Source organism: Pomacea canaliculata, linkage group LG5 (genome assembly GCF_003073045.1).
Source record: "Pomacea canaliculata isolate SZHN2017 linkage group LG5, ASM307304v1, whole genome shotgun sequence".
NCBI classification, from domain to species: domain Eukaryota; kingdom Metazoa; phylum Mollusca; class Gastropoda; order Architaenioglossa; family Ampullariidae; genus Pomacea; species Pomacea canaliculata.
The window spans coordinates 28,519,220-28,546,393 of NC_037594.1; the positions used below are offsets into that span (position 1 = coordinate 28,519,220).

The window sequence follows — 27,174 nt, forward strand, 5'->3', positions numbered from 1 at the left end:
GGTAGGAGGGCTCGTGGCGCCATGGTGCCAGAGCTTGGCACGAAGTCCACGCGCTCCTTTCCTGTCTATTACGATTTGCAAAAATATTCTATAGAAAGTACGACTGATGGCACCTTGCTTCCTCGGAGGGTGCAGGATGGTCTGATGACGGTGAGTCTTGTCCACCCTAACCCTTTTATATTTGTCTGTCTTGATAACAGTTCATCATTTCTTTCTCTCTTTTGTCTACAACTTGTCGTCGGCGCAACGTCGGAATTTGGGTGTCAGGTGGAGGGGGGAGAGGGCTGGGTAGGTAATTACTTTCGTTTTGGGTACAGATATCTAACGCTGAAATCCAGAGCTTCGTCAGTAAATGCTGCTACATTGCATCTGGCATTAAAACAAATTATATCAGATAAATAAGAGGATATCGTTATCTCCCAGGACCTACAGACGTACACAACTCATTAATAAAAAGCCACAGAAATCCTCCTTTCGCTCTTCTTTTATTAAAAGCGTTTATTTGCTGTCACATAAGCTGTGTGATTACAGACCGAAAAAGAAAAAAAGGAACATCTTAAGCGAACGTCATCACACCGTCCAGTTTAATATTTTCTTTGGCCCTTTATTCTTCCAGCAGCAGCAAGGATTTATCGCAGCCTTTGTGTGTCGCCTGCGAGCAATAAACACTTTCTTTCACTGAAAGTGGAGATGGAGTCTTTATCAGAAACAAGTGCATGAACCTGTCTTCTGGTGTCATCACAATGGGCTGAAAGAAATAAACTTGTTTTGGTGTCTACAGTGTTATTAACTAATATTCTGGCAATTTTGGAGAAGCAGCATGGGGCCTGATCAGTGTCATGCTAAGTCCCTGCGTGTTTATATCATATACTGTTGGTATATTAATAATGAGATTTTATGGCTATGAAGAAATTATATTTATTCTTTCTTGTGCACGCATTTAACCTCATGTCGCAGTTTAGTTGACAGATGCTCAGCTGACCTACCAGGTGCAGCACTCACACCAGAAAGAGGGGACAAAATGTCGATTGGAGGATTGTATGTTTGATGAAGGAAATCATCTTTCACTGTGCTGAGGAGACAGAGAACGTGCGACACTTCAGAATTATTCAAAAGATCGCAGTACTACTACACATTGTTGAGTGCAATGTGGTACGCAAACGGTCTTGGTCCCGAAGAGACGATTCTCTTCAAACGATATCGAAAACAGACATTCACTAGAGAAAGGTTCATGCAAGTGAAGGCTCGTTTCGTACCCTTACCATTATCTAAGATGAATATTAAAACACACACACACACACGTTTTATATCCTGGCTGTGCAAAATGTAACTGAACGTAATGTCAGTCCTGCTTCTTCAAAAAGTCCGAGTCAGTTGTGTTAGTTTTGTTTAAAGGACAAGCCGAGTGCAACATTTTTTCTTTATGGTCGGGTTAAGTTCATTTTAACATAATTACCAAAATTTGAGTACATAATTATGTTTAATTTTCAAGATATAAGCTTTCAAACATAGGCATTCGCACCTGCCACTAGGAATACAGGAGAAAATTTCTCTCCTATACTATTCTGTTACACGCCAGTAGTATTTGTAACAGTGAGTGTGGCTCAGTTCAGCAAAGCTATGCATGTCTTTGATTCACAAGAAAAAAAAAACATCGCTCAGGTTCTCCTAAAGAAGCGATTTTATTTTTGTCCAGAAAATGAAATGGCTGATTTTGCTCTACAGTCCTACGGATTTAAACTTTATTTAGAAGGTTCAACTGAAGTTTTTTTTTAAAAAAAATTAATAACCATTTATAAAATAACGTCTTTAAGGACGACAAACTATAAGACGTGTTTTGTCTGGAAGTGACCCTTATGCTCCCGGGGTAATAAAACCCACCTTCTTGATAACCTTGTGGTTACCCTTCTCTCTAAAATCGTAGATAGTCGAACATGTTTCAACGCGTACCCGTACTGCGTACCCGTACCGGCAGTGTCTGTTACACTCTCATCACAGGAAATTGAGTAACGCAGCAGCAGAATTGATGTCTTTAATTTGCTGTTTTGTGATATTTTCTGCCATTTTTATGGTTCTGTCTCTGACAGTCATAGCAGAAAGAGGCATATCTGATTTTTAAAGTCCACAAACAGGTGTTCTGAAATCTTAATGCATGACTCTTTCATATATTCTCCATCTGTAAACGTCTTCCCACGCCTGAAAGGCCACAAAACTTGAATAGGTAGTTAAATTTGCAAACTTCATCCATTTCTTGAACAGAGCTTTACTTAGATCAGCTTTTCGCTTCAGTTCCGAAACAGCTTGTTTTCTATCTTCTTTGTCAAGATATTTTTCAGCAATGGCAGTGTGTTTATTTGGAAATGTCTTGTGACATTTGATCTTTTATAATTGGCCAGTTTCTCACCACAGATTAGGCATACTGGTAGGCCACTCTCGTCAGAGGTGAATGCAAATGAATCTACCCAAGCATCATTCAGTGTTTTATTTTCTTCGGATATTTTTCTTCTCTTATATTTCTCCATACATACCTAAAAGGGGGGGGGGGTGGGGGTGGGGTAAAAGTATTTATAGATGCACAGCGTTTTGGCGGGTATATAGGGCTACGGGCTTCCGCTAGTGACGCGTATATTAAGAGACGAAAAAAAAAAAAAGATATTTCAAGATCACAATAATGTTCAAATTTAGAAATACATATTAAAAAAATGCTAAAAAAATGCACTTCAACTCGATACTTTTAATTTACTCACTAAACCACACCATTAGGATAAAAGAGCCGCGGGTTGCCGATCACTGGTCTAGGGGAGACAACCAATTTCATGGTTTGAAATACATGTAACTTATGACTAAAAATAATAGTTAAAAAAATGCTGCATATTCACAGTTAATGCTTTTTAAAAGAATGCTTTTTATTCATAGCAATCATTTTCTTTTTGTTTCAGCACTACACAGTCAAATATAACAAATCATTCTGACTGCTGATTAGCATATGGCGGAAAAAAAATTGTAAGAATTGTGAAATAGCTGTATGTTTCCGCTCTTCAAATCAATAACAAAACTATTGCTTATTCGTTCATCTAATCGTCCATAGCTCACTCACACACAAAAATTTTGATGTATTTTGATTATATATCGTGCACACTTCCGTGCATATCCATTACAAATTAAACACATATTACAGACTCGGCAGGCTTATGGGAATATATGTACATCATGCTGAGCGTGGGTTCAGTATTCATAAAGACAGCACAAGACTAGTTATATCTGACAGGTTCATATTACAGACTTCTCTCGAGAACTTAATTTTCGAGATATCTCGAGAATTAAAAAGTTCGCTGCAAAAAAAAAAAAAAGAAAAAAAAAAGAAAAAAACAAAAGCAAAACGAAACCAAACAAACAAAACGAAAAAAACAAACAAAAAAAAACAAAAGCTACATGCGAGAGATGTTGGAGCATTTAACAGATAACGACTGATGTAATGTCTACGAAAAAAAAATTAATTAAAAAAACAAAATACCCTGATCTGCATTATCGACACACCCGTTTGAGCACTAAAAGTGTTTCGAGAGATTGGACCCTGAAAGCTATTGTTTTTACTTTCCTCACTTCCGCAAAGTATCTAACGGCACTTTGGCACAGTGGAATCCGTCACATGTCACTACACACAGACTGATGGAGCGGAGGTAGGGGTGCACAGTTATACCCTGGAGAAAACGAAGGGGGCTCTAGCTTCCAGGAGACCGAGGTTAGGTTTACTTTCACCCACACACAGACAAAAAGAAGTCGAAGTCGCTCTGCTCTTCCCCATGGTGCAGCCATTCCCAAATATCCTGACTCTTCTCCGCGCTCAGATACTGGGACTTGATGCTGTCGGGTAGAAGCGGTTTGGGCGGCTTGGCAGCTTTCAAGATCTCGTACGTTTCGTATTTTCCAGGCGACGTCTGGGAGACTTGCTTCGTGCTTTCAGGGATGGCACCGACGCTTCCATCTTTGTCGACGATGACTGCACATGCTTCTGCTTGGACCCTATTGCCACCCGCTTCTGGCGCGGAGGGGTCCTGATCGCGAGACGGAACGAGGGCTGCTGGTTGGGTGGCAGCAATCTTCTGCTCCTCTAGGGCTTCGACCTCCTCCTGAACCGACCTGACGATCTCCTCCACCTCCTTGCGAAGCTTGATCAGTTCGGGCGGCACGGCAGCCTTCAGCGGCCGGAAGAGGTTAGAGCGCGTGCGCAGCTTCAGTGGGTCGATGCCCATGCGTTGACTGGCCACGCCGCTAGAGGGCGCAGAACGGCAATACAGTTGCCGCGCCTTCTCAGATTCTGCGTTAAGGATGACAGGAACTGACTGCAAGTGGCGACGCGTCCACTTGGTGGCGCTGGTGTTGCAGAGGAAGTGCACTGCGGCGCTCAGCTTCACGCGGCCGTCGTCGTAGCGCAGGTCATCGCTGGCGTACGGCTCCTGGAACATGGCACGCAGGTCCGTCCGGAAGTGGTTGTTGATGGAGTTACGCCCTTTGTCCACCGGAAGCAGATAGCTGATGCCAAAGCTAACGCGGCTGCGCGTGACGGCGTCCTTCAGGGCTGGCAGTGGCGGCAAGTCCGGCCACTCGTACTCCAGCAGCTCGATCTCATGCCCTTGGCTTGCATCGTCTGTTCTAGGATTTCCATTCTCTTTCAGTTTATCTCCAGACTTCTGCCTAGCGCTCGTTCTCCGCAGGGAGCAGCTGGTCCCTGGTCTGCGTCCCCGAAGGCTGTTGACCGAGACTGCTGCGGCTGGCATGGTACCTACTGACACTCTCTGCTGCCCCAAGTGTCAAACGATCCACTAAAAACAGCGAAGAAATGCGTACATCGTTTGGATGTGCATATCTATTAAACCGTTTCAGCTGATACTAAGAAGACTCCTGGCTGAACAAACTGTCTACGTAAAGTTGGTACTCGAGCACGTGGTGCTGGGTAACTAAAACAGTTGCAATGATAAACAACAATCTGGCAAAGTATTCACCAGGCCGAGGTGAGTATGTCGCACCCCAGGGAGCCAGTCTGTACCCGTGCTACGGAATCACGTTTCTTCAGCAATGCCCGCATTGTTCTGTCTCTAGTTCTCGAGCCAACAGCGGCAGCTGCGAAGGTAAGGAGTGTTGGCAGACTGGTATTGTTCACTAGCTGAGCGAACTCATTCTAACATCGGCAGGCACAACACTGTTTTAAGAGGTCGAAGAGTTCTAACTATTAACATCGCCAGGGACACAGACAGCTTATACCCTGGACTTGAAACACCAGTCATATAAACCAGGGACACAGTTGCCGGTCCGAGCTTCGTGACATTGGAGAATTACTTGGACTGTTTCATGTCACCGAGGTTGCGTGTCGTGACACCCTCCATCCGCCAGTCACCTCCGACTTTTGTAGCTCGCATTTGCATACAATTAGACCACGCAATAGTATTCAACACGGGAAAAAATTATCAAAAAAAAAAAAAAATAGTAGACAAGAAAGTCCTAGTTCCAACTTGTTAGGCCTCGTTGACAAGAGTTCCCGTGGCAGAGTTCGTACAATGGAATCAGAATAGAGGTGACCCTTCCATCCCCCGCTCCCGCCACACGCACACAGTCGTCCCATTAAATCACTTAATCACGCATGTCCAATGAGCCGGAGTAGCGCCCTCTCGTGAGAGACTTCAGCTGGGCGTGGGGCGTCTTAAATGGCCACTTCATTAAGATCAATAGCTACTGACGAACGCGCTGGGGGAGGTTGTTGACGATTTTTGTGCGTGCTGCGCGCGGGATAGTTGGGGGAGTGGGTAGACTTCGTTAACCTAGCTTGGCTGGCTAAGATCGAGGTCCTTTGACTGACATGTCAACTGCATTTGAACTGCGGTCTCACCGAGAGCCAAGGAATGATGAATGTCAGGCCGCGAGCCTGCAGAATCGGAACGAGCTAGCCACAAGAAAGAAATTAACGAAATTTCTATACCGATACTCTTTTGCTTATTTTGATCGAAATTTGCAAACTCCCCAACACGTGCACTTGTAAACTGTAAGATCCGCGAGTCCGTGAACGCTGAGGAAAGAGGCAAGCCCACGACTTGTGACAAAGCAAGCCAGCTAATGAGCTGTACTCAGGTGTGACTGTTTACTCGTCACACTGTTCGCTACCCCGCTACCGTCTCAGTTAACCTCCGAGGCGCTCGTTATAATTTGGAAGTCGTTTGTGGTGGATGTGTACAATACGTGGCTCAATTGTCCTCTTGGGTCTCAGGTCCTTCCATTGACCCGTCGAAGGAAAGGCAGTCGTGCTAGTTCCTGCCTTCGCAGTTAAAAAAGAAAAATAAAAAAATCTGAAAACCATAGGCTGACTGCCAGCGACTTTTACCATGACTTGCTCGCAACTCGAGACCTTAAGCCGAAGCCTCATGATTAGGTCGTTTGTGGCGCGCTGTAGCCTGATTGCTGAATTAAGTCGCCGTGCTTATCGCCTGTTTAAGCCAAATCAACAAGAAGAATGTAGTTTTTGACGAGTCCATCAAACAAGTTGAAGGACCTCCGCGTACTTGGCTCGCGAGCTGCAGTGACACCCGGTGACCGCGGCAATGACTTCGGTATGTTAAGCCGGCTATTTGTTATTCATTTTCAGCTGACGACCAACGTTAACCAGCTGATGAGGACCTCTCAGTCAGCATTGCCGCATGATGCTAACGACTACATCAGACATGTCAGCGGTGTTATTTTTTTCATCTTTGTACTTTGTTCTAATGCCACAGAATGCCGATTTCAAACGCTGTTGTACTTGATAAATTAAATTTCACATTAACCTATGCTGAAAAAAAAACCCAAAAAACTGCACTTCGGCAGACGGACCGTACTTTGCCAGCCCCTGAGCTAGACTTTCTCTTCTGTAAGGCTCCATCACGATTAGTGTGCATTCTCGGATGTCCCTTTCTGTAGTTACATGCTTCCTGCACTGCGTGTATCAGTTCCCCACTTCCACTCTTTTGGAGAGGGGAGGGGTTGGTGTTTTACGCCGAGCCAGCAATATCATAGCAAGGCAGTCAACCCTATAAACAGATGCCACATGCAGAAAAATAGCGTGCCCGAGAAGAGAGCTGAACCCAGGACAGCCAACCCTCGATGTATTGGGGACTAACCTTTGCTCCTATTATTTTTGTCAAGAGATAGGCCTGCTGTAGTGGCTGGTTGGTTGTTAGTGTTTACAGACCAACCTGAACAATTTGCAGATATCGGCGATCTTAACCTAACCTGTAAATTTCAGCCTCCAAAACAGATCCCTTAATTGATTATCCGCTACCGAAGTACGCGACTCGCACCTGCGAATAACGAGTGACATCACGCTAACAGTGTACTACGTCACGATGGTACAAAATTCACAACACTGTCACCAGTGACAACCAATCAGAGCAACAGTTTGGGCTATTCGGACGTTGAAAGCCTGCATTTCTCGTGCTAAAGTAGCAGTTTTTCAAAAACAACGAGAAGTGCAGACTGTCAGCTATTGGATAATCCGAACTGTCGCTCATTCTCTCTGATTGGTGTTGACTACATTGTTTGCGTGAAGTAGTACAGTTAGTGGCGCCATAGACGTTATAAGGTATAACGTCTATGGTGGCGCTCGTTGATCGCAGCGGATAATTAACGGATGGGTTTTGGAGGCTGAGATTTACAGGTTAGATTTATATCGCCTATATCTACTGATATCTGAAAAAACAAACAAAAATAATAAATAAAAACGCAAACCGTTCGGTTGGTCCTTAAGGTGTTATTTTATACTTGTCACACCAAATCTCTGTTAGGTCATTTGTTTATCTTATAGAGATTCATATCAGAGCAGCGCTGCTACCAACAGATAAATCTTTAACACCCACGACCATATCACCGGCCTTTTCCTTATGCGTTAGGGTACAAAATAATGCCCACAATTAACAGGTGTTAAGTTTGAATACCACAGTGTTGCTGCCTAAAAATAATGTACACGGAGGCGATATATCAGCTTAAGTTTTTTCAAAAAAAAGCCATGACTGATCTATTGAGACCTAGGAGGGGTAACTTGTCACATGGCCTATGTGGGTACCACATCCGCGTTTGGACATGTGAAGTAAATAACATGCTACACTGAACATTCAGCAAAGAAAGAACGTTTACATTCATAACTAGCCCATGGAGAAAAACCACCGGCTCTACTTCCTAGCAAGGGAATAACTCTCACGCTGATTGACATATCTCAATAGAACATAAGAATGAATGACTGGCAAAAAAAAAAAAAAAAAAAAAAAATCACGGAGTTTTCTGAGGCAAGAGGTTAATCCATGGAGTACCTCACCCTGTACTCGTTTCCCATAAGGTTGTACATAATGGATTATTGCATTCAATTTCTATTCCATACCTTATTTTTATTTTCCAAACGTCCATTTCAATTGAAATTGTAGAAATCACTAAATGTCAGACAGTAACATAAATGGCAACCCACTTCCCAGCACACTTTCTGAGTAATTCATCGACATGTACAAAGACACTTAGTGGAGTTCTAGCCGTGGTTCAAATAACTGTTTACATTCGGGTGTGGAGATGTATTCACAGAAGCTGTTCAGCCTTGCCTCTCATAATGCAGACATGAGACAAACAAGTAAATGGAACAAACACCAAAACATGTCTTGGTTGGACCACATGCAAGCCTACAGACATTAATTTTCAACACTTTATTGTAGGCTACAAAAATATACAAACATGGTAATCAGCAGTAGAAGATTCATGGATTATATTTAGTTATTCACTATTATATCATTCAATACCCTTTGCTGTTTCTTCAAAAGAATAAATATAATTGGTGTGGAGAAGATGTTTTGTATCTCAGTCAGAAGTCTCACAGTATATTGACTTACATTTCAAATTGGAAGAAAGTGCTATCTACACTAAAGAAACCCCATTACTCAACTACTTTAGTTTTGCTATCACTGTAAATTCCTCTGACGAAAACAGTGTTCCTGCATTGTTACTGGATCGCCTTTTGCCAGTAAAAAGTTAAAAGACAAAATTTTCACAAATTAACAGACAACTATTGACACTATTATTTACAGTAGTTAACCATTCCAGCAACACAAAGGAATGGTATATCTTACAGGTAATTCACCCAATAAAGCTACTTAAAAAACAGCTCAGTGGATTTTTAAACAGATGCCTGGTGTTGCCTATCTCAACTGTGCACCTGACACAAAATTATTTAAAATGAGGTAAAATTACATAATAAAAACTTCTGAAAAAAAAAAGACATATGCTACTAAAATACATAGAGAATAGCATTAAGGATGAGAGTGATGGTGGTTTATCGAAAATTCGAGCGTTGCTTGACTTCAAGATTTGTCTATTCAATGTTCATTCCGCAAAAAGTGCTACCAGGTCTGGTGCAGCAAGATGCACAAAGACAGATTTTAAAGATGCCACACTTTAACGCTACATAACTTTTGAGTGAACTTGTTGTTAAATTTAACTAATCATCATAAAAACATACACCAAATCACAGAAACAAAAGACACTTTTGAGTTTGGCTTCCATCAAGAGCAGAAACAAACTTGCTACATAATCTTAAAAAAAGGGTTAAGTGTTACATGAGTGAGAGGTAAACAACTCAGACAACAACAACAACAAAATTAAAGCATTGTGTCCAAGCTTTTCATTGAAGACATTTGCAACTGTTGACTTAATACACATACTGATTATGTAAAAAGGGAAAGGAAAATGAGAACAATAAATACTGTGGTCATTTGTTTGAACCTAAAAAACTGAGTAGAGTTGCTGACAATTTTTTTTTTTTTAGCATTTCTGCCTAGTAAACTATAGCTGTTGAGCTTAATGTGGTGCGTATCTGCATATTAAATCATTTTTGAGAACAAAAACTAACTGGTTCCATCTGTAATAGATAGGGGTTAGAAACAAATATAAAAACGACTGCTCTTACAACAATTAACACAATGTCAGCACTTTGATAAATGTAGGTTACAGTCAATGGATTTCTTCCAACACAATGCTTTTGATGTCAAAATAGTGTTAGCTCTTTGCAACTACATCAGCAACTTATTTCAGCAAACAGAATCTGTAGATCTAAAGGGCTGCCATAATATTACATGCCTTAATGCTAGTCAATGTCTCAAAGTATGTAGTGGTTATACAATATTCATATATTACAAATAAAAAGCATGCCTGTACAAGTCAATCGTGCTCTGTAAAAATGGTGCTTTAAATGAAATAGAACTACTCCGTTATGAGTAACAGCATGAATTTCAGTTTACCCACACTCTATATCTTATACACATTATTATGCCACAATTTTGCAATGGGCAAATTAAAACAACTTTCATTTTAAAACCTGGTCACAAAGACATTTAACAGACATTTGTGATCCTATGTTGTATGTTCCATCAAGCTCACAAGAAAGTGGAATGAAATATGACAGTTGTTATACCACAAGACACAGGCACAAGCACACTTTCTCTCTCTGTGCAAATAGAACCCACAAGGGCCAGCCTTCTTTACTTACTACAGCACACAAAACCATATTATACATGTCATTGATGCGGAAATTGTTATACATATCTTCATGAAAAACATGGTAAACTGCAATTACAGGAACAAAAATGTTTGCATTATATGCAAGTTTGACAAAGAAATGTACACAAATATCTGTTGTCACAAACACATTTAACAACCCTTCAGGATTTTGGACTGTGGGTGGAAGGGAAGAACTTTAAGAAAGACCAAGGCAAAGAGATAAAACTAATTACTACACTATAGGCTAATAAAAATCTTAACCATGGGCGCTGGTGAAATATGATATTGGTAGGAACATGGCTTGCTCTATCTGCTATAAACAAGGTGCAAAACTTGTAGTTCATGGTTCTTTTGGTTCCAAATAAGGTTACTCTACTTATCATCTTTAGACATACCAAAGATGTCTCTATGCAGTCACCATTTACGAACAGATAATGTTTACTCAGACAAATGCCTTCAATGGGCTGCTTGTGTTGCTGTCCCCTCCATAGTCACTTGAGTTCAGGAATCAACGTCTCACTCATCAGTTAGGAAAGGGAGAGAAGAAGTGTCCTCTTTTTGATGGCAATGTCTTATGTGAATACCTGTGATTATTCAGGGCAGCACCGTGGAGAAAAAAATTTACACAATAAATCCAGCAGAAGGTTTAAAAATTATCATTGTTTTTGCAGGCATGCTACTTCTGAACAAAAAATTTTCAAGGTATAGGAAGGGGTTCAAGAAATATCATCATCAAAGAAAGAAATCAACATCAATTGTGGCCTCTAGTGCTGTTGCAATGTCAATGCACGGACTACAAATGACACTAAATCTTCTGATACCAAGAAAGAAGTTAAAAATAAAGTATGCACATACTCAAATCAAAGTATCATGCTCAACTTGGTATCAGTTGACCATTTAAGTGTACTATGTTCTAGAAAAAAATTGTGATGCAATGTTACGAATTTTCCTTTAACTTTCATCACAAATCTATAAAAGCTGCATGCCTGCATCTAACAATTAAACAAATCCTTACATCTTCTTTACAACAAGTTTTAAAACCCATTTTTAGGCCATGGGTAAAGAGATGCCAAAGAGCACAAAACACTGCTGATGAATGTGATAAATTGCTTTAGTTACTGCAATAATTGCATTCTGGTCAGTACAGGTTTACTCTTTCTGCCTGCAACTGTAAAAGTACAACAAAAATTGCCTATCATATTCATTCACCTGGTGGGCAGATGACCACTAAAAAGAAAACTCTTGCAACAGAAAATTTCTCCAGAACACCTGGCAGGGAACTGAAACAATACTTGCCTACATGGCATATGGCAGATCACTGGTGATAGGCCGGCAGAATCACACTGCGCTTTCACTAACGGAAGAATGGCGAAACAGCGGTGGCATCAGCCTAGCCAAACATGAAGGAACACCCATGGTGTCACATTGACAATCCAGGGTACAGAAAGACCATGCCAACCATTCAAAGATCACAGAGCATGCACACGAAGGAAAGGAGTGGATTAGTCGGATAGTTAGAGTGAAGGGTTGAGTCAATTTACTCCTGTTCTGGCATACCTAAACTATAATCTGCAGATAAGAAGAGTGCTATCTCAAGAAAACAGATTTAGGAAAGTTATAAAATTCTTAACATGGCTTGGGGGAAGCAGTGGAAATCAATTTTTATTTGCTTTCGATGTTCCCATGAATTCTTACTGGACTGCATGCAAATCTTCAAATTACTCTTTGAAAATTAATATGGTCATACAAATTTTTTTTCATTAAAAAGTTTTATATTAACAATATTCTTATGCAAAGATCTAACCTGAAATAATATAATGTTCATAAACATAATTCCTGCAAGTAGCTATCACTTTTAGAAGTAAAGAAAATGCTTCAGCCCTGCAGCGAAAGAGGCAAATAAAAGATCTTTCTTGCCAAAAATGTTATGTAGATGACACAGCCAAGAACTAGTTCAATTTTTGTATAGCATGTTTTGTATCATTTCTAGTCTTACTGTTACAATGGAATGGTTTATGTACAGTACATACAGGACAAAATAAAGAAGTGTGCCAATGTATTTGGCGAGTTGAGAGAAAAAGCTGTTTGTGCAAACCGCATTCTTTGTAAAAAGAATTACAGTAAAACCTTGATTTTGTGATCCTTGATGTAATGGTTTCCTCAGTATAATGTTCGTTTTCGGCTGTTCCAGTGAAAGCCCCAAAGACCCAATGCTTTTCAATTCTTGAATAATAATGGGTATTTGTAATAAGCAACACCACGACCAAGATAGATCGCACTTGCTGCGCAGACCACTAATGATAAATGAACAGATGATTATACGTTCCTTGAATTGTTTTCCTCAGTATAATGTTTGGTTTTTATTTTCCTGGTCCCTCCAATGTATATTGCATATAATTTGGCTACAATTTAAAAATTTTCACTGAGAAAACAATGCTGACGGCTGCATTTTATTACAGCATACTGTACTGCCACTCCAATTACAGAGAACCTGCTGTCATCATGCTGGCGACAACCCTCTCCCATTCATGACATTGTGCGTGATGATACTGACGTGGTGAGCCTGAATTAAGTTCTACAAAGATGATTGGGACAGAGTAACCTCTGGTGCACCTGAATACAGCTTCGACAATTTTACTATTTGCAACAAGAGCTTGGAAACTTGCAGTCTACTTTCTATTGATGAAATATGCCAGCTAGCTGCAGTTGTGACACATAGCGGTGATGAGAGATGATGGTGATGCTGAAAGTAACAGCAATGACTATTCTGAATCAACAGGTCCACCACCGACATTGTCCAAAGCCTTTATAGGACTGGAAATGTTACGGAAGTTTGCCTTTAGTGCACTTGGGCACAGCGAAATGTTAAGACACTTGCAAACATGCGTAAAATTTTATGTTGCAAATGCACAAGACAGGCTACTTGGATGAGTTCATTACCACAGGGAAATAAATTACTTGAAATAAATAAATGTTGCTGCTCAACTGTTCCACTTTAACAACGTAATATACTTACACAGGATTGTTAAATGCAGTGCATATCATACTTTCTACATGTTTGGATGTAATTTGAAGCAAATAAAAGTGTTTCCTTGATGCAATGTTTATTTTGGACAGTCCCTTGAGAAATGTAAAATCAAGGTTTTACTGTATAATGCATTGTCGCTTTTACTGATGAAGAAAACGAAGAAAAAGAAAGAAGAAAGAGTAACAGTGCAAGTGAGCATGCAATACTTTATTGCACCTGATCACAACACCGAGAACTAGTATCTCTTCACAGAACAATATATATAAAGCATAAAATGTTGCTCAAGAAAATCAAGTTAATGTTTTAGCCACTAGACCTCTATAATACAGTTCTTGTATGACGCAAAAGGTATTTATGATACTTTTCTGCTTAACTGTATTGTGAAAAACACTCCAGTTTTGTTTTCAAGTGGATGTCTTTCTTAATGTACTGATCGTACTGGTTGGTATTAAGTCTCAAAGATGTTGTATGTGTGATGTTTTGATCAACAGAATAATTCATTATGTTCCACAGTTCATAGTTTCAACTAAAATATATATATATATATATAAACAAAATAATGATCTAAAACATGGACAAGATTTAGCAGTGTTGAGAATTCAGAGGTGGCCTGCACTTTCTGCTCACGTAGAATTATTTGCCAACTTACTCTTTGGCTTACATATGTGTGAATAATTCATTAAAAACTTACTTTTTGGGGGGAAAGCATTTGATTAGTTTCTCAATATGTTTGCACTTTTTCTAAAAATGTGTCTGAGGCTACTTTGAAAAGTTTGCTTAACTCTGAATCCTACACTTACTGACCAGGTAAAAAAGGGATTCTTGAAGGATCCTTTTTATTACACTGCTCATGTGAAACTAAAGATAGCAGGAAATAAGCAAGTTTGTCGTGGCATCATAAGCAAAGCAGGAGTCAATAAAAAAGCACTAAAAGATGGTGACTAGGAGAACGTCTTGTGACAGGCGCAGTGTAAGTATGCCGGCCAATACTAGGATCAAGACTTCCAATTAAATATCTCTCTTAAATATCTGCAGAATGAATGATGTTTAGTCTATCATCAAAAGGCAAACATTTTCTGGATTATACCTCCAGTATATCCGCTCATGACTGTACATCACAAATACAGTTTAAGTGTAAGTCAGAAATTTCAATTATTAGTACTATTAAGACTAATGACACAAGCAATACAATACACACAATATTTAACTTAACTTTTAAACAAGAAAAAGGTGCATACTCTTTTAACATGCACAATTATTTGCATGCCATACTGAGAAAAAGTGTGTGAGCAGAAAAATTAAAAATGAACAGTAGGAAATATTAACCCTTCTTTATTTAGCTGCACAAATATAATCTTAAGTATAAATAATAATGAAAAACAAAAAAAGGATTCATTTATTTACTAAACTCCTCTACGACTGAAAATAACACAAAGTATTGACTACACCCCCCATATTGCACCTGAGTGTTTCCACCTGCAAGCAGGAGAAAGCTCATGTGTGCATTGTGATTATTATAAATGCAAGTTGGAAAGATTGAAATAAATTTCAAAATTGAAATTTAAGACTCAAATCTTCAAAAAACAAAAGGAAAAAAAAAAAAAAAAACCAACCCAAAACAAAACAAAATGTTGCACTCACCTTGGTGTGGTTGCATTTTTTTCTGTCACTATTTGACTCTTCTGCAGTTTTTCGTAGGCACCTGGTGTTAGAACAGGACCCAATCGGCTGTGCAGAACTGCACATTCACACAGTATCAGGTAAGTATACCTTAATTTCTTAACTGATTATCAAACTGCCTAAAGAATATATCTAAAGCCATTGATCATAAATTTTCAACTCTTGCTTAATTTATATAAAAGAAGTAATGAAATTGCTACCACAGTTCATACAAGTAAGGAAGAACAGAATTTCAGACTTGCAAACATTTCACGCTTCCTAAGTCATAGAAAAGTCATTATACTTTATCACTGACACTTAGCATTACGACAAACCTGGAGGAATGGGACTGCCAGGTGTGTATGGTGTGTCAGCAGGGTAAAGGCTGATATCATCAACATCAAGAATTTTACTCCAGAAATCTGTTGGCAACTCCAGTAGTCTTTCTACCACCTGCACATGACCAGAAAAATTTAACCATCTCAGGAATAAAAGTGGAGCACATATAACAAATCAGATGTTGCTGCAGGATGTAAACGTTCTTTTCTGGTCGCTAACTCCACTCCTTCCCTCAATATACACTTTCATTTCACAAGGAAATTTTCATCCGAATCACTCAGCTTTCTATGTGAAGAATTAAGTAAATTTTTTGAGCAATACATGGTAGTTCATTTTAGCATCACCTTGTAACTGGAGATCGAAAATATAACAATCATTTAGATACTAAAGGAGAAAGCACACATTCTTTTTGGAACACATTACACTATGAGCTTTCTAGTGCTACCAGCATACATGTTCCTTATATGCAGACTGCAACTTAGGCATACATCCACTTGAACTATGACTTACCATGGCTTGTTTTCGAGTCTCATTTATCATCTGCATAGGTTGTGGCTCTTGACAAGAGTATCCCACAATAGTAGGCCCAAATACCTTTGCCAGGTTAGTGATAGGCATTTTGCAGGCTGGAGACGCTGCAACCCTATCACATGCATTTCAATAATGATTTAATGTTCATACCATAAGTGTCTTCCTAACACACCAAAAAATCCCAAGGGTAACAAGTTCAAAGATCCTTGAGATGTAACTCATGTACACCTACATGCCCATCCCATACAATTTTAGGTGAGGTAAACTAGTAGCTAAAAGACATGTCAAACTTAGTTCTGCAAAAGTTTATAACTTGGCACAACTTACTTTTGTAGATGTTGTATGAGGAAGGCTAAAGTGTCCCTGTTAGCAGTGGGAAGACTATTGACAGCTTCACACATCATGTCTAGGCTGGCCTGCTGACTGTTATGCTCTGCTCACAAATGGGGAATGATGATAAAGATTCACCTATTTAAGAAAATTCCAACCTATAGCCTTCGAGAATAATAATAAGTGAAAGATTTGTGTAGCAGATACTCACACTTGTAAGGAGATTGTTCGTAGCACTTAAGAACAAAAATGAGACATGGACAACATACAAGGGAAAAAATAAAGTTTATTTTATTCCTTGTTACTCCTCGAGGAGCATAGGGCCACAATAAAAGAACAAACAACATATGAATGATGGAAGGATAAACAACAGTAAGAGATGACAAATAAAAGACAAATACAGAAAACACAAAGAGGAACCAAGTCACAAGGACTGAGAGTATCATGATTTTGCATGTATTTCGGGACAATGAATAGGGAAGTAGTCCAATAACCTTTCAGTTGTTGGGGAGAGAGACAGCGGATAATGCACTTTTCTCTGGACCAACTATTTCTCTATTTTAACCATATATGAAAATTTGTAGCCAGAAATAGAATGTCCATTTGATTCAAGTTAAATATCAATAACATAGGAAATATAATTCCTTATATGTTTGTCTCAAAATTACTACTTGAAAAAAAAAAAAAAGAATGCCAACCTGCAGATCGCACAAATTCTGGCCATCTTGAATATGTCACAATAGGCTCTTTCAAATTGCGTAGAAAATCTTTCAGGCAGCAACAAACAGTATGGATATCAGATATGTTGGACTAGGAAGACAAAAAGAAAAAAGAAAAGAAAACATTTCTGCAATTGAACAAACATTGCTGGTTGTATAAGTTGTGCACATACTAACTTACCATATGATATAACCATAGAAGTTTTATTACCTTTTACATTTTACCAACGGTAAAGGGTAGTTGGTTTGACCAAAAAAGTGCTTGCACCTAGAGGCACTATAAAGAGAGGATGTTAAAGACTTGCTGGACAATGCAGATCTGTATATGCACAAGGCAAATATTGATTTTTATTTTTCTTAAGTCCATGCTCTACAGTCTGCTAGAGCATCACAGTTAATTTCTCTTTGTAGAGTGAATATGACATTCACAAGCTCAGGCTATGCAGTCTTCTCAAACAGCTACACACTGCTGTTCACAAAATATGTTACAAATGCATGTTATCAGGTCACCCTGATTACTTGAGGGATTGATGAAATAGAGGTATAACTCACCAGATTAGGACTTTTCCCCTTTATAAACTTTTCTTTCAACTCCTTAGAATCTCTGTCTGACCTAAGAGTAAAGATTAAAAGATGGCCATGTGTTGTTTATCACACCTTTCACAAGGCAAAACTATGGTAAGACTTTCCAAATGCACACACACTTTCCCTCCGTGTGTGTGTGTATATATATATTGGGTGGTGTCTACTTCTCTCTGACTGACTTATCTTCCCAGCTCTGAATTGAGTGAGGTACTGAATTTTGACAGATAGTTAAACTGGTGAAAAGATTGCTGTGCTACAATGGATATCAAATCAGCATATCTCAGTTTGGAGGCTAGTGCTTAAACTACCTGGTCCCCCTCCCCCACACACATATATATATATACACACACACATACTAGGAAATAGGAAAAATTATGAGGAGCATATAATCAGTGACTTTGAGAATGCATGCAATTCTAGAACTTTCAGGCAGAAAGTGAAAGCTCTTACAACAAATGCTTATTACAATAAAATAGCCTCTCAGACATGGTATGGTTACTTTAGAGACCTAAATATAACACAAATATCATGTGATATTAACTTCGACAGAGTTCTTCATAATCATCGCTCACATACATTTGAAGAGACACTATATGTGTAACCAAAAGATAGTGACTCACCCAGGCACTCTGTAGATGCCAATTTCTGAAAGCCCTCTTCTCTCAACTTCATTGGCACAATTTACCTTTAAAAATACAATAAAATATTAAGAAACCCCATGAAAATCTGGATGTGAGGATGACTAATACTGTTACCATCATTTATCAAACACACAGACTAAATTTTACTTAGTTGCAGCTACAGAGAGATGAACAAAAAACAATGCTACCCGAATTAGTCAATAAAAACAAAGGTACACTAAACTACCCTAACTATACTAAATATTATCAAGGCTTATTAATACACAATATGAAGAGTGTGTGCAAAAATCCTAGAAATGTTCTTACCACAAGCCGCGGAATCATGGGTCTCTGAACAGGAGAAAAATCAGCTACAGTACCCTAAAGAAACAGAAAAATGTTGTGAAGTAACTGGTAATGGATAATAATGTGACCAAGCTCATTTTACCTCTGAAGTATTTATGATGTAAAAAACCAGAAAGTAAAGGAAATAAAAAGTGCTGTAGCAGGGTAGTTGGCAGGCTGGACATTACTGAATCACCAAAACACATGGTACATGAGTTCTAAACTCCTGATCAATCCTATTGGTTGTTCATGAAAATGAACTCAGAAATATAAATTCTGAAACAAATTAAACATTTCTCACCTCTGACAGCTTTGATGTGCCAGGTGTGCTAGGTGCAGAGGGAATGCAAGGTAGGGGCAATTTATCCTTGCACTCTGGATGGCAGGAGGCACGACAGTCTGAGAATGACAAAACATCACTCAATCAGACAAACTTTCTTGGGAATCTAAAATAGTGGATGTATCAGCGAATATTTTGCTTCCGTGACAAGTTCAAATCAGGGTTAGGTATAAATAGGTATAAATCAAAATAAGGAAGGTTGTAAGCCTCTTTTAAGCCTTTACCAAATTGTAGATAACTACTTGGATGATAGCCCAACAGGCCTAGATGTTGGTTATAGACTAAACATAAATACCACCCATGCACACCACACTGAAGGAAAAATTACAAATTTGACAAAATTTGCCAACTGCAATGCTTTGATCAACGCTTTCTGTTAAATTCAATATCCTACCTTTACATTTCATGGCCACCTTACCAAACCTGATGTTCTTGCCACACTGAAAGTAAAAACATGCTATGAAACCACTTAGACAACAATTATTTTAAGAACTTGATCTGTCTAAATCATTGCATTCAGCATAGTTTTAACATTGATATAAGGCCAAAAGAAAGAGGGAATTATAAGAAAAAGAACTAATGGGGACATAGCCCTTGCAATGAACCTTATTGTGAAATGCTACCTTGCATTAGTCTTTTAGCACTGAACAAGAGGATTTTAAAAAAAAAAAGGTACACATTATACACAGATAAAGGTCACTGGTCATTTCACCCCAAAGCCCAAGTCAAATTGTCCCAGCTAAAACTATCTCAAATCGTCTCAAGTTCAAAAGACAAATCGATCACTGATGACACAAAGTAGCTATTTCAAATAAAATATTACTAAAAGAGTCATATGTTGTTGGATCAATATAGATGCGCAAACTCAGCTGCCTATTTTAAACAAAGCCATGCGAATAAGTTTAACCATTAACTAAACAGAAATGTCAGCATGGCAATACGCATTGCAGTGATGTTGGTACACTACTTTAGTATGACGTTACCCAAACTGTGGCACCTTAACATATGTGACCCTCCATGACGAAATGAGTCTTAAGTTGTGCGGAGCAGTTTTGTGCACTTTGACTTTTTCTTTAAAAATTGATTCCTTGGTTATTAAACTATCAGGAAAATACACTGCTTTGTTAAAATAAAAGTTAGAAATTTACTTCAAATATGTTTTAATCGAGGTACCCTACTGCGATCAGTACCGATTTCTGCAGATAAAAAATGAAATTCAAACGCTGTTTCCCTGTCTTAACCTCATCATGTTAAACCTTGCAAGAAAGGCCGTAGTCTATATGTTCAACTTCTTTAAAGAACGATTCAGATATTAAACAATCAAAAAAATTTGTCTGCAAAAGTTTAGAAGTAAAAAAATCTGTCGCCATCTTGACACTAATCTTTGAACCTGTTTTTCTCAAAATGGTCGCCACCGTACTTTCACACTTCAAACGTTTATAACTCACTCAATTTTAGGACTACAAGAACAAATTTTGGTATCAAAAGAAAGTTCAGAAACTGTACTTTGTAAAAATATGCAATTTGGCAAACCTCCAATTTCCAACTTAAGACTCATTTCGTCATGGAGGGTAACATAAAATAACAGGCAAAATGTCAAAATACAAGTTCACAATAAAATGATGACAAAATCTTTAATTTAAAAGGTTGTCTAAAGAGAAAACCCATGTTTATTCACCATTGTAAGAAAAGTACTGTGCATGTGTACTGCCAAAACAGACCCCCCTCCAACCCCCGTCTCCAGATAAAATACACTCCTTTGTGCATACAAACATATACATACAGGTACACATGTTGTGGGTTTGATGACAGTCCTTGACAGAAACACGTGCACCCTGTTCAAACCTCGCCCCGCAGAGCTTGCTTTCCTTAAACCCGGAGCACTGAAAAATAGAGTACAGCCAAACTGTAGCATATGCAAAATCAACAGAACAGATTCCATCCAAAGATAAACAAAAAACAAATAGATACATGTAAAAATGTAATCAATGATGATACCAAGAGTGACCACTTAGGTGGGAAAGTAAAGCCGCCCTGACCTAGGCGTATCATTTGCCACGCCCATCTTTAGCAAGTATCAGCAAAGTCGTTTCTCTTTGGTATCAGTGTTCGAAAAGTATGAAAGTGTGCACTTTTGATTGTGTGTATATATGTTGCCAGTATACAATCATCAGAACAAAGGTGCTGTAGGCCCAAAGCTAGCAATGTGTACTCGTCTAAAAAGGGCATGGCCTGGATTCAAGCTCTAACAAAACAGAGATCGCTCCTGGTATCCTGTTAGGTGCAATACCTAAATAAAGTTAATAATGCAGTCATAGTTTGCAAATGTACGATCTTGCAGTTACAAATTCCAGGCATACTCCTGCTTGAAGCATCTGAATGTTATCTCATAGTTTTACCTTTTACAAAGGAGGTATGTCACAATTTGTAAATTTCCAACAGTAAAACAGCAAGTGAATTTAGTATACAACAGGTACAAATGGCAAAATATTTGACAAAAGTTAGACTCAAAGAAAGCTGTTACTCCTTTTCCCTATATGACTGAAAAAAGGTGAAACTGTCCAACTCAGACACAAAATACATACTCTGGAGTTTTTTTTAAGATTCCTCTCCTCCTCCTATTATTATTTGTGTCTTCTTGGGCTACCCATACATCATCGTCGCTGTCATCTGCAAAATTTATATATTTTTCTTTCATCACTTTAGACTGTTAAATGCACCAATTTTCCTAAAATGCTCTAGTTCCTCAGAGGACTGAGTCATAAAGTTGACAACTGCTCACCAAGATGTTTGTCAAGGGCTGGTTCACTGAAGCTTTTGTTCAGTTTGGGCACTGTAACCTCTGTGGTTGCAGATATTGGCTTGCCCTTGTTGTCAACTGTAATGGTTGTCGTGGTGACTATTGAATTATCAAGGTCCTGGAATAGTTGAAATTATGATTAACTGTTGTTGTGCTATATACAGCTGGAAGACTGGAAACCAGCATAATAAAAAACAACAAAATCTCTGCAATACTGACACACACACAAACTAGTACATACTGCAAATTATACACCTTCATGACAAGACCACAAACTGTAAATTCCTAAAGAAAACTAAATCAGATTATTAAAATGACTTTGCAAATGAATATTTCTTTCATCATTTATGGTAAACTAAAGACAAGAAACCAAGGTAACCACAAAAGTACAATTTACATCTTTGTGCCTTTTGGGTGGAGTATTGCCATTTTGTACATCAAGATCATCTGCTGGTGGAGCTGATGGACGCTTCCAGCGACGCCCACTACGCAGGTGTGATGTTTCCAAATCATCTTCTGTCTTATCGTAGCTAATATCTGACAGCACGGAGGCCGAGGATTCCAGTATTGTATTTAACCTGTATAATATATCCATGTCTTCTAGTCAGCACTTCAATTATCAAAAAAATTCAGACACAAATTGACTATTAAGCAACAAGAACACAAACTAGCAATGGATTTCTAAAGAAGCCTGCAATTTATGTTCACACATTGTGGCTTTAATAATTATAATTTAGAGTGTCAACAGTAAAAAGAAATACTTGTTCAGCAATGATACTCACTTTCCAGGTGACTTATCACCACCACCATGACCAGTTGGGCGCGAACAGCCGTTGTAAAGGTTATGAAGGCGTTCACGATCAGCATCAGCAAGGTAGCTTTTGCTATTTTTATCCATCAGTAATTCTCTGACCATTTCAAGCTGGCGCTCCTTTAAAAAAATGGGGGATATATCGTGTGACATTTAACAGTTCTGTTTATCTGTACTTTCTCCTAAAAATGAAATTTTGTATGTTATTCCTTTATTGTTATTCAGACTATATTTTAAATCCCTAAAAAAATATAAAAAGAAATAAAAATAGTTTTCCCAGAGAAACTGTGAAAGTTTGCCAGCACTTGCCACTTGATTAGACAGTATTTTCCCAGCTTTTCTTTAGCATGTAATAACTGACATTTTCTTCTTTCCATTACCAAAGGTTAAATTCATTTTTGGAGAAGATGTGGAATGGTGCAAGTGTCTGTAGCTAACTCACCAAAGCTGCCTTTCCTTGCTCTGCTTCATTTTTTCTTTGCAGTTCATATTGCACTTGATTCCTGTTATAGTTGAGAGTTGATGGAATGGGTAAGAAAAATAAATATAATCATGTTGCAGGCACATCAATGACATTACTGAGCAATCTCACCATTGCTTCCTGAAGAATGTCAATGCTCTGCAGTCAAAGACATCTTTCTATTTTCATTTCACATCTCAGTACTATGGAAGGAACTATCATATTAGCAGAGAGGCACAAAGAATCTTATACTAACATAAATGGCATGAAGTGACTAGATGTCTTATGGTAACTTCTTGCTAATCAGATGGAGAACAGGCTAATCTTTAATTAAAAAAAAAAAAATTGAAAATTTTATTCCAGGTACAGAGCGCCACATGGCACATACATGACATTCATACATGAAAGTGGACCAGTTATTTCGCCACACACCTAAGTCGATCCATCCCAGGTAAGACCATTTTATCCCAAAATCGAAAAGTCAAGTAGTCCAGGCCCAAAAGATAAATCAATAACCAATGACACAAGTAACTATTAACATCAAAATTATCACATGAGCAATACGTTGTTCCAACGATAATATAGATAAGCAAACTCAGCTATCTTAAACAGAGCCATACAAATAAGTCTAGCAACCATTTTACTAAACATATATGGCTTGGCAATAGGCAATACACATGTAGAGAATGAATTTTACAATAGGGAATAAACATGATTTTACTGTTTAAACAATCCTTTAAAGTAAAGATTTTGACATCATTCTATTGTTAACTTGTATTTTGACCTTTTTTTGCCTACTATAATTATTTGAAGAGATATCACTGATCTGGTACTCATTTAGCTTAAAGCATATAAAACCATAGTAGTGCACTGACACTATTATTGTTAATCATAAAACCTAATGAAAAAAACGTAGAAAAATGTGCTATATAAATCCACATTATTATTAATTTACTGTCAATCTGAATTTATTGCAAATCGTCCCAGAATCAAAAAGATTTGTCATTTGGGCCTGGAACATTTTGACTTTTCGGCCTTGGACAAAATGAACATAACTGAGATGAATTGACAGGCTGTGGGGCGATATGGTCTTGGGGTGAAGTGACCAGTGACCACAGAAAAACATATCCACACTCTCAAATTAAAAAAAAAAAGCCAATCCTGACTGCTACATTCAATCATAACATATGTTAGTAAAAGTAGTTTGTTGCATATCTAATACTGTATAAGTCATGTAACTATAGCATGTGTACTTTCTCTTAAAGACTGCCAAAACTTGGAAAGGTAAATAATAAATCTGGATCAGGAAATAGCTGTGGCACAAGACTCTGGTTCTTCTTTTTTTTTTTTTGGTTTATTTTTCATAACATCTTTGTTTAAAGCAGAAAGACAAATGGTTTATAAAAGAAATCTACATGGAATGAGTGGAGAGTTTTTTTTAGCTGTTGATCAGTCTAGATGAATGTGAACCAATCACCTGGCATGCTTGACCTGAGTCTCAAGCTTTGCTTTTTCTGCCTCTAAACGCTTCACTCGATCTTCGCGGCTTTCATTTTTCTGCTCTGCTGCTAGCCATCGGCGTCTATTGGTATCTTCATGCAGGACAAATGTTCTGAACTCTGCAGCAAGTGCACATTCCATAATTTATTGGTACTTACGTAAATACAAACAAAATCCTAATTTTATTCCACTCACATCATTAAAGTGACAAATATTTAAACAATTGCTTTGACTTAATAGCCATTTTAACCACTAAGCAGAAAAAGCATTTGCTATATTTAGACCACAACATGTAATAGGACAAGCCCTCGTGGTGCACCATTACCCAAAATGTCCCTCTGTAGTGGTTTTCATTTGCTTTTATGAGTTTCAAACTTATCATCTATTAAATTATACGCAAGCAATCACGGCATTTCCTCTTAACATGGTTCTAAACATTTCTTAGTTTGATCTGAAAAAAGGTGCTTCTATTTCAAACATTACAACGTTTAAATCAATGAATCTGCCTCAAAGTAAGTTACTTGGCAAACAGTATTAACGGTGCATTAGATAAAGATAAAATGAGCCTAAATTCTAGCTCTTTCAAATAACAGACCTCCTTCACATCCAGCATTTAATACTCCTGCAGTTCTCATTAGATCATCGAACGCAGCGACGAGAGAGAGTTTCCCCTCCATCTGTAACAGAACGGAATGTTTCTTTTTGGTCGGTGTACAATCAGTCAATGGTACACATTACTTTTAAAAACTTTTTAACAATGCACTATGAACTGATACATCGACAACTGGCCTGTTCGTAAAATGATTAGTTGAAAAAAATATGAAATCTCTTTTTAACGAAAAAAAAAAAACCCTTTCCACTACAATATTAAATAACATTAAAAATTTTACAAAGATATGACAGTGACAATAACCTTACACAGAGCACTAGGTTACGGAAAAAGCAGGCTAATAACCAATCATCAGTCTCAATAATCGCAAAACAGTCTTTGGAGAGGGAAGACAACATAATACATATAACTTCGTTATAATACATATAATTATTATTTACCATCACGAGCCTTTACTTTGTTTACAAAAAGCCTGAATTGGGTTACGGCACACCGCTTTTCATCGCATTCGAAACACTTATTTCAAAAAGAGTTCGAAGTAAAGAAGTCTGTACACTCATCGTTCATAAATACAAAGGGTTTAGACTTGTTAGATTTAATGAATTTTTTTTAATGAAATCGTATGCTCGCTTACCTCTACCTCTTTTGCTTGAAACAGAATAACAAATAACCCGCTTCTGTTTTTGAAATGGCGACTCGCTTTGTCCAATCATCAGCGAGAGTTTGCCGTGCGCCATCTAGCGAGTTCGTGCAAGGGAAGATCACTCTCAAGTTTGAAGAATAATGTCTGTGTAGGATGAACTCCCTTACAGACCGAGCACCACAGTGTGTGTGTGTCATGCTTCACAAGACCAATCAGCTTTCAAGACGAGTGACTTCAACACAAAGGGGTAAATTTGAATTTATGGGTGTAAGCAAGCACAGACTGCGGGAAATCCAATAAACTGTAGTACTTAATGCATGGATTCTACGTATCAACTTATGCAGTAAAAGTCGACAACGCCCTGAACACATGCTTCAGCTTCTCTCGCTACCTGAACCACGCCTGCGTAAGAGAGATCGCCTGTTTGTAGCTGTAATTATTATAGATGGCGAGTAAAGGTGGAGCATACATAAAATGTAGCCAAGTAGTTTGAGTAAACTTCTTAGAACGTGAGAACATTCATCGAGGTCGTCGATTAGCAAAGATGTTTGTAGCAATAATAACAAATAAAGCAAACCAATCCGAAAAGAAAGCACATTTAAACTATTGTCTTATTCGTTTAGAAAAGAAGCATGCATGTGTTTTTGCATTGTAATTATTTGTTAATTTAAATATCATACACTGTTATTTGTGGCGACATTTTTTTAAAACTAGTCATCGTCTTTATACTAAAGGGCCGCATAGATCCTGCTATGAGTCCATGCTAAACAATGTATATATGTATATGATCGAGTGCTCGTTACTGGTACAGTGAGGATCGGCGGGTGCATGGGTTCACATCTCGTCTCTTCGGGCGTCATTTATTTACAGACCTGTAATATATCTTATGCAGCTTGCTCAACGTATTATACCAACTAAAAATAAGTGTGTGTGAGTGCGTGAGGAATTGTGATCGCACTTTATCTTTTCGTGGATGTTCGTGTGTGCATGTATATAAAAAGTATTTGCGATGGCGAGATAATGTGTGTGTGTGTGCCTTTCAGTAGCTAGGTGCGCGAAGGGAGTATCATTGTAAGGCTTTTCTAGTTTATGTACTGTCCTCAATATGAGAGCACAATTTCTCTGAAAATTGATAACGTTTACAGTCTGTCATGAATATTTCATTATGAGAGGAGATCGAGCAGTTTAGTTTATAAATGTGCCCAAATGAGGCAAGCACGAGCGTAGCATGTAACATGGTAGAAGTATTTAATAATAAAAATGTAAGCTTGATAGTGTCACACACACACACACTCAC

At 38.2% G+C, this 27,174-nt stretch overlaps 2 protein-coding genes across 3 annotated transcripts; both read right to left on the reverse strand.

The window, feature by feature from the left end:
* Positions 1-2,730: 2,730 nt before the first annotated feature.
* LOC112565284 lies at positions 2,731-5,471 on the reverse strand. Its single transcript, XM_025240653.1, has one exon. The coding sequence runs from the start codon at positions 4,776-4,778 to the stop codon at positions 3,756-3,758; it is 1,023 nt and encodes a 340-aa protein (XP_025096438.1). The 5' UTR covers positions 4,779-5,471; the 3' UTR covers positions 2,731-3,755.
* Positions 5,472-8,916: 3,445 nt separating this feature from the next.
* Positions 8,917-25,999, reverse strand: LOC112564732 (rac GTPase-activating protein 1-like). Of its 2 annotated transcripts, XM_025239756.1 has the most exons (21): positions 25,869-25,999; positions 25,220-25,301; positions 24,602-24,743; positions 23,107-23,167; positions 22,636-22,784; positions 22,251-22,431; positions 21,836-21,971; positions 21,639-21,723; positions 20,837-20,936; positions 19,448-19,493; positions 19,015-19,112; positions 18,696-18,749; positions 18,369-18,433; positions 17,716-17,776; positions 17,143-17,254; positions 16,442-16,547; positions 16,094-16,226; positions 15,580-15,697; positions 15,227-15,323; positions 11,854-11,947; positions 8,917-11,141 (listed from the first exon to the last, which is right to left on the reverse strand). In XM_025239756.1, the coding sequence occupies exons 2-20, from the start codon at positions 25,299-25,301 to the stop codon at positions 11,896-11,898; spliced, it is 1,878 nt and encodes a 625-aa protein (XP_025095541.1). In that variant the 5' UTR covers positions 25,869-25,999; the 3' UTR covers positions 8,917-11,141; positions 11,854-11,895. The 2 variants fall into 2 exon arrangements, with proteins under 2 accessions (XP_025095541.1, XP_025095540.1); XM_025239755.1 differs by lacking the exon at positions 11,854-11,947.
* Positions 26,000-27,174: the final 1,175 nt, after the last annotated feature.

Coding starts and splice junctions, on each gene's coding strand:
- LOC112565284 (XM_025240653.1), bottom strand. CDS start 4,778: ATGCCAGCCGCAGCAGTCTCGGTCAACAGCCTTCGGGGACGCAGACCA.
- LOC112564732 (XM_025239755.1), bottom strand. CDS start 25,301: ATGGAGGGGAAACTCTCTCTCGTCGCTGCGTTCGATGATCTAATGAGA. Junction 18,750..19,014: donor GCACATCAAAGCTGTCAGAG/GTGAGAAATGTT, acceptor CTGTTTCTTTAG/GGTACTGTAGCTGATTTTTC. Junction 16,227..16,441: donor CTCATACAACATCTACAAAA/GTAAGTTGTGCC, acceptor TGCATGTGATAG/GGTTGCAGCGTCTCCAGCCT.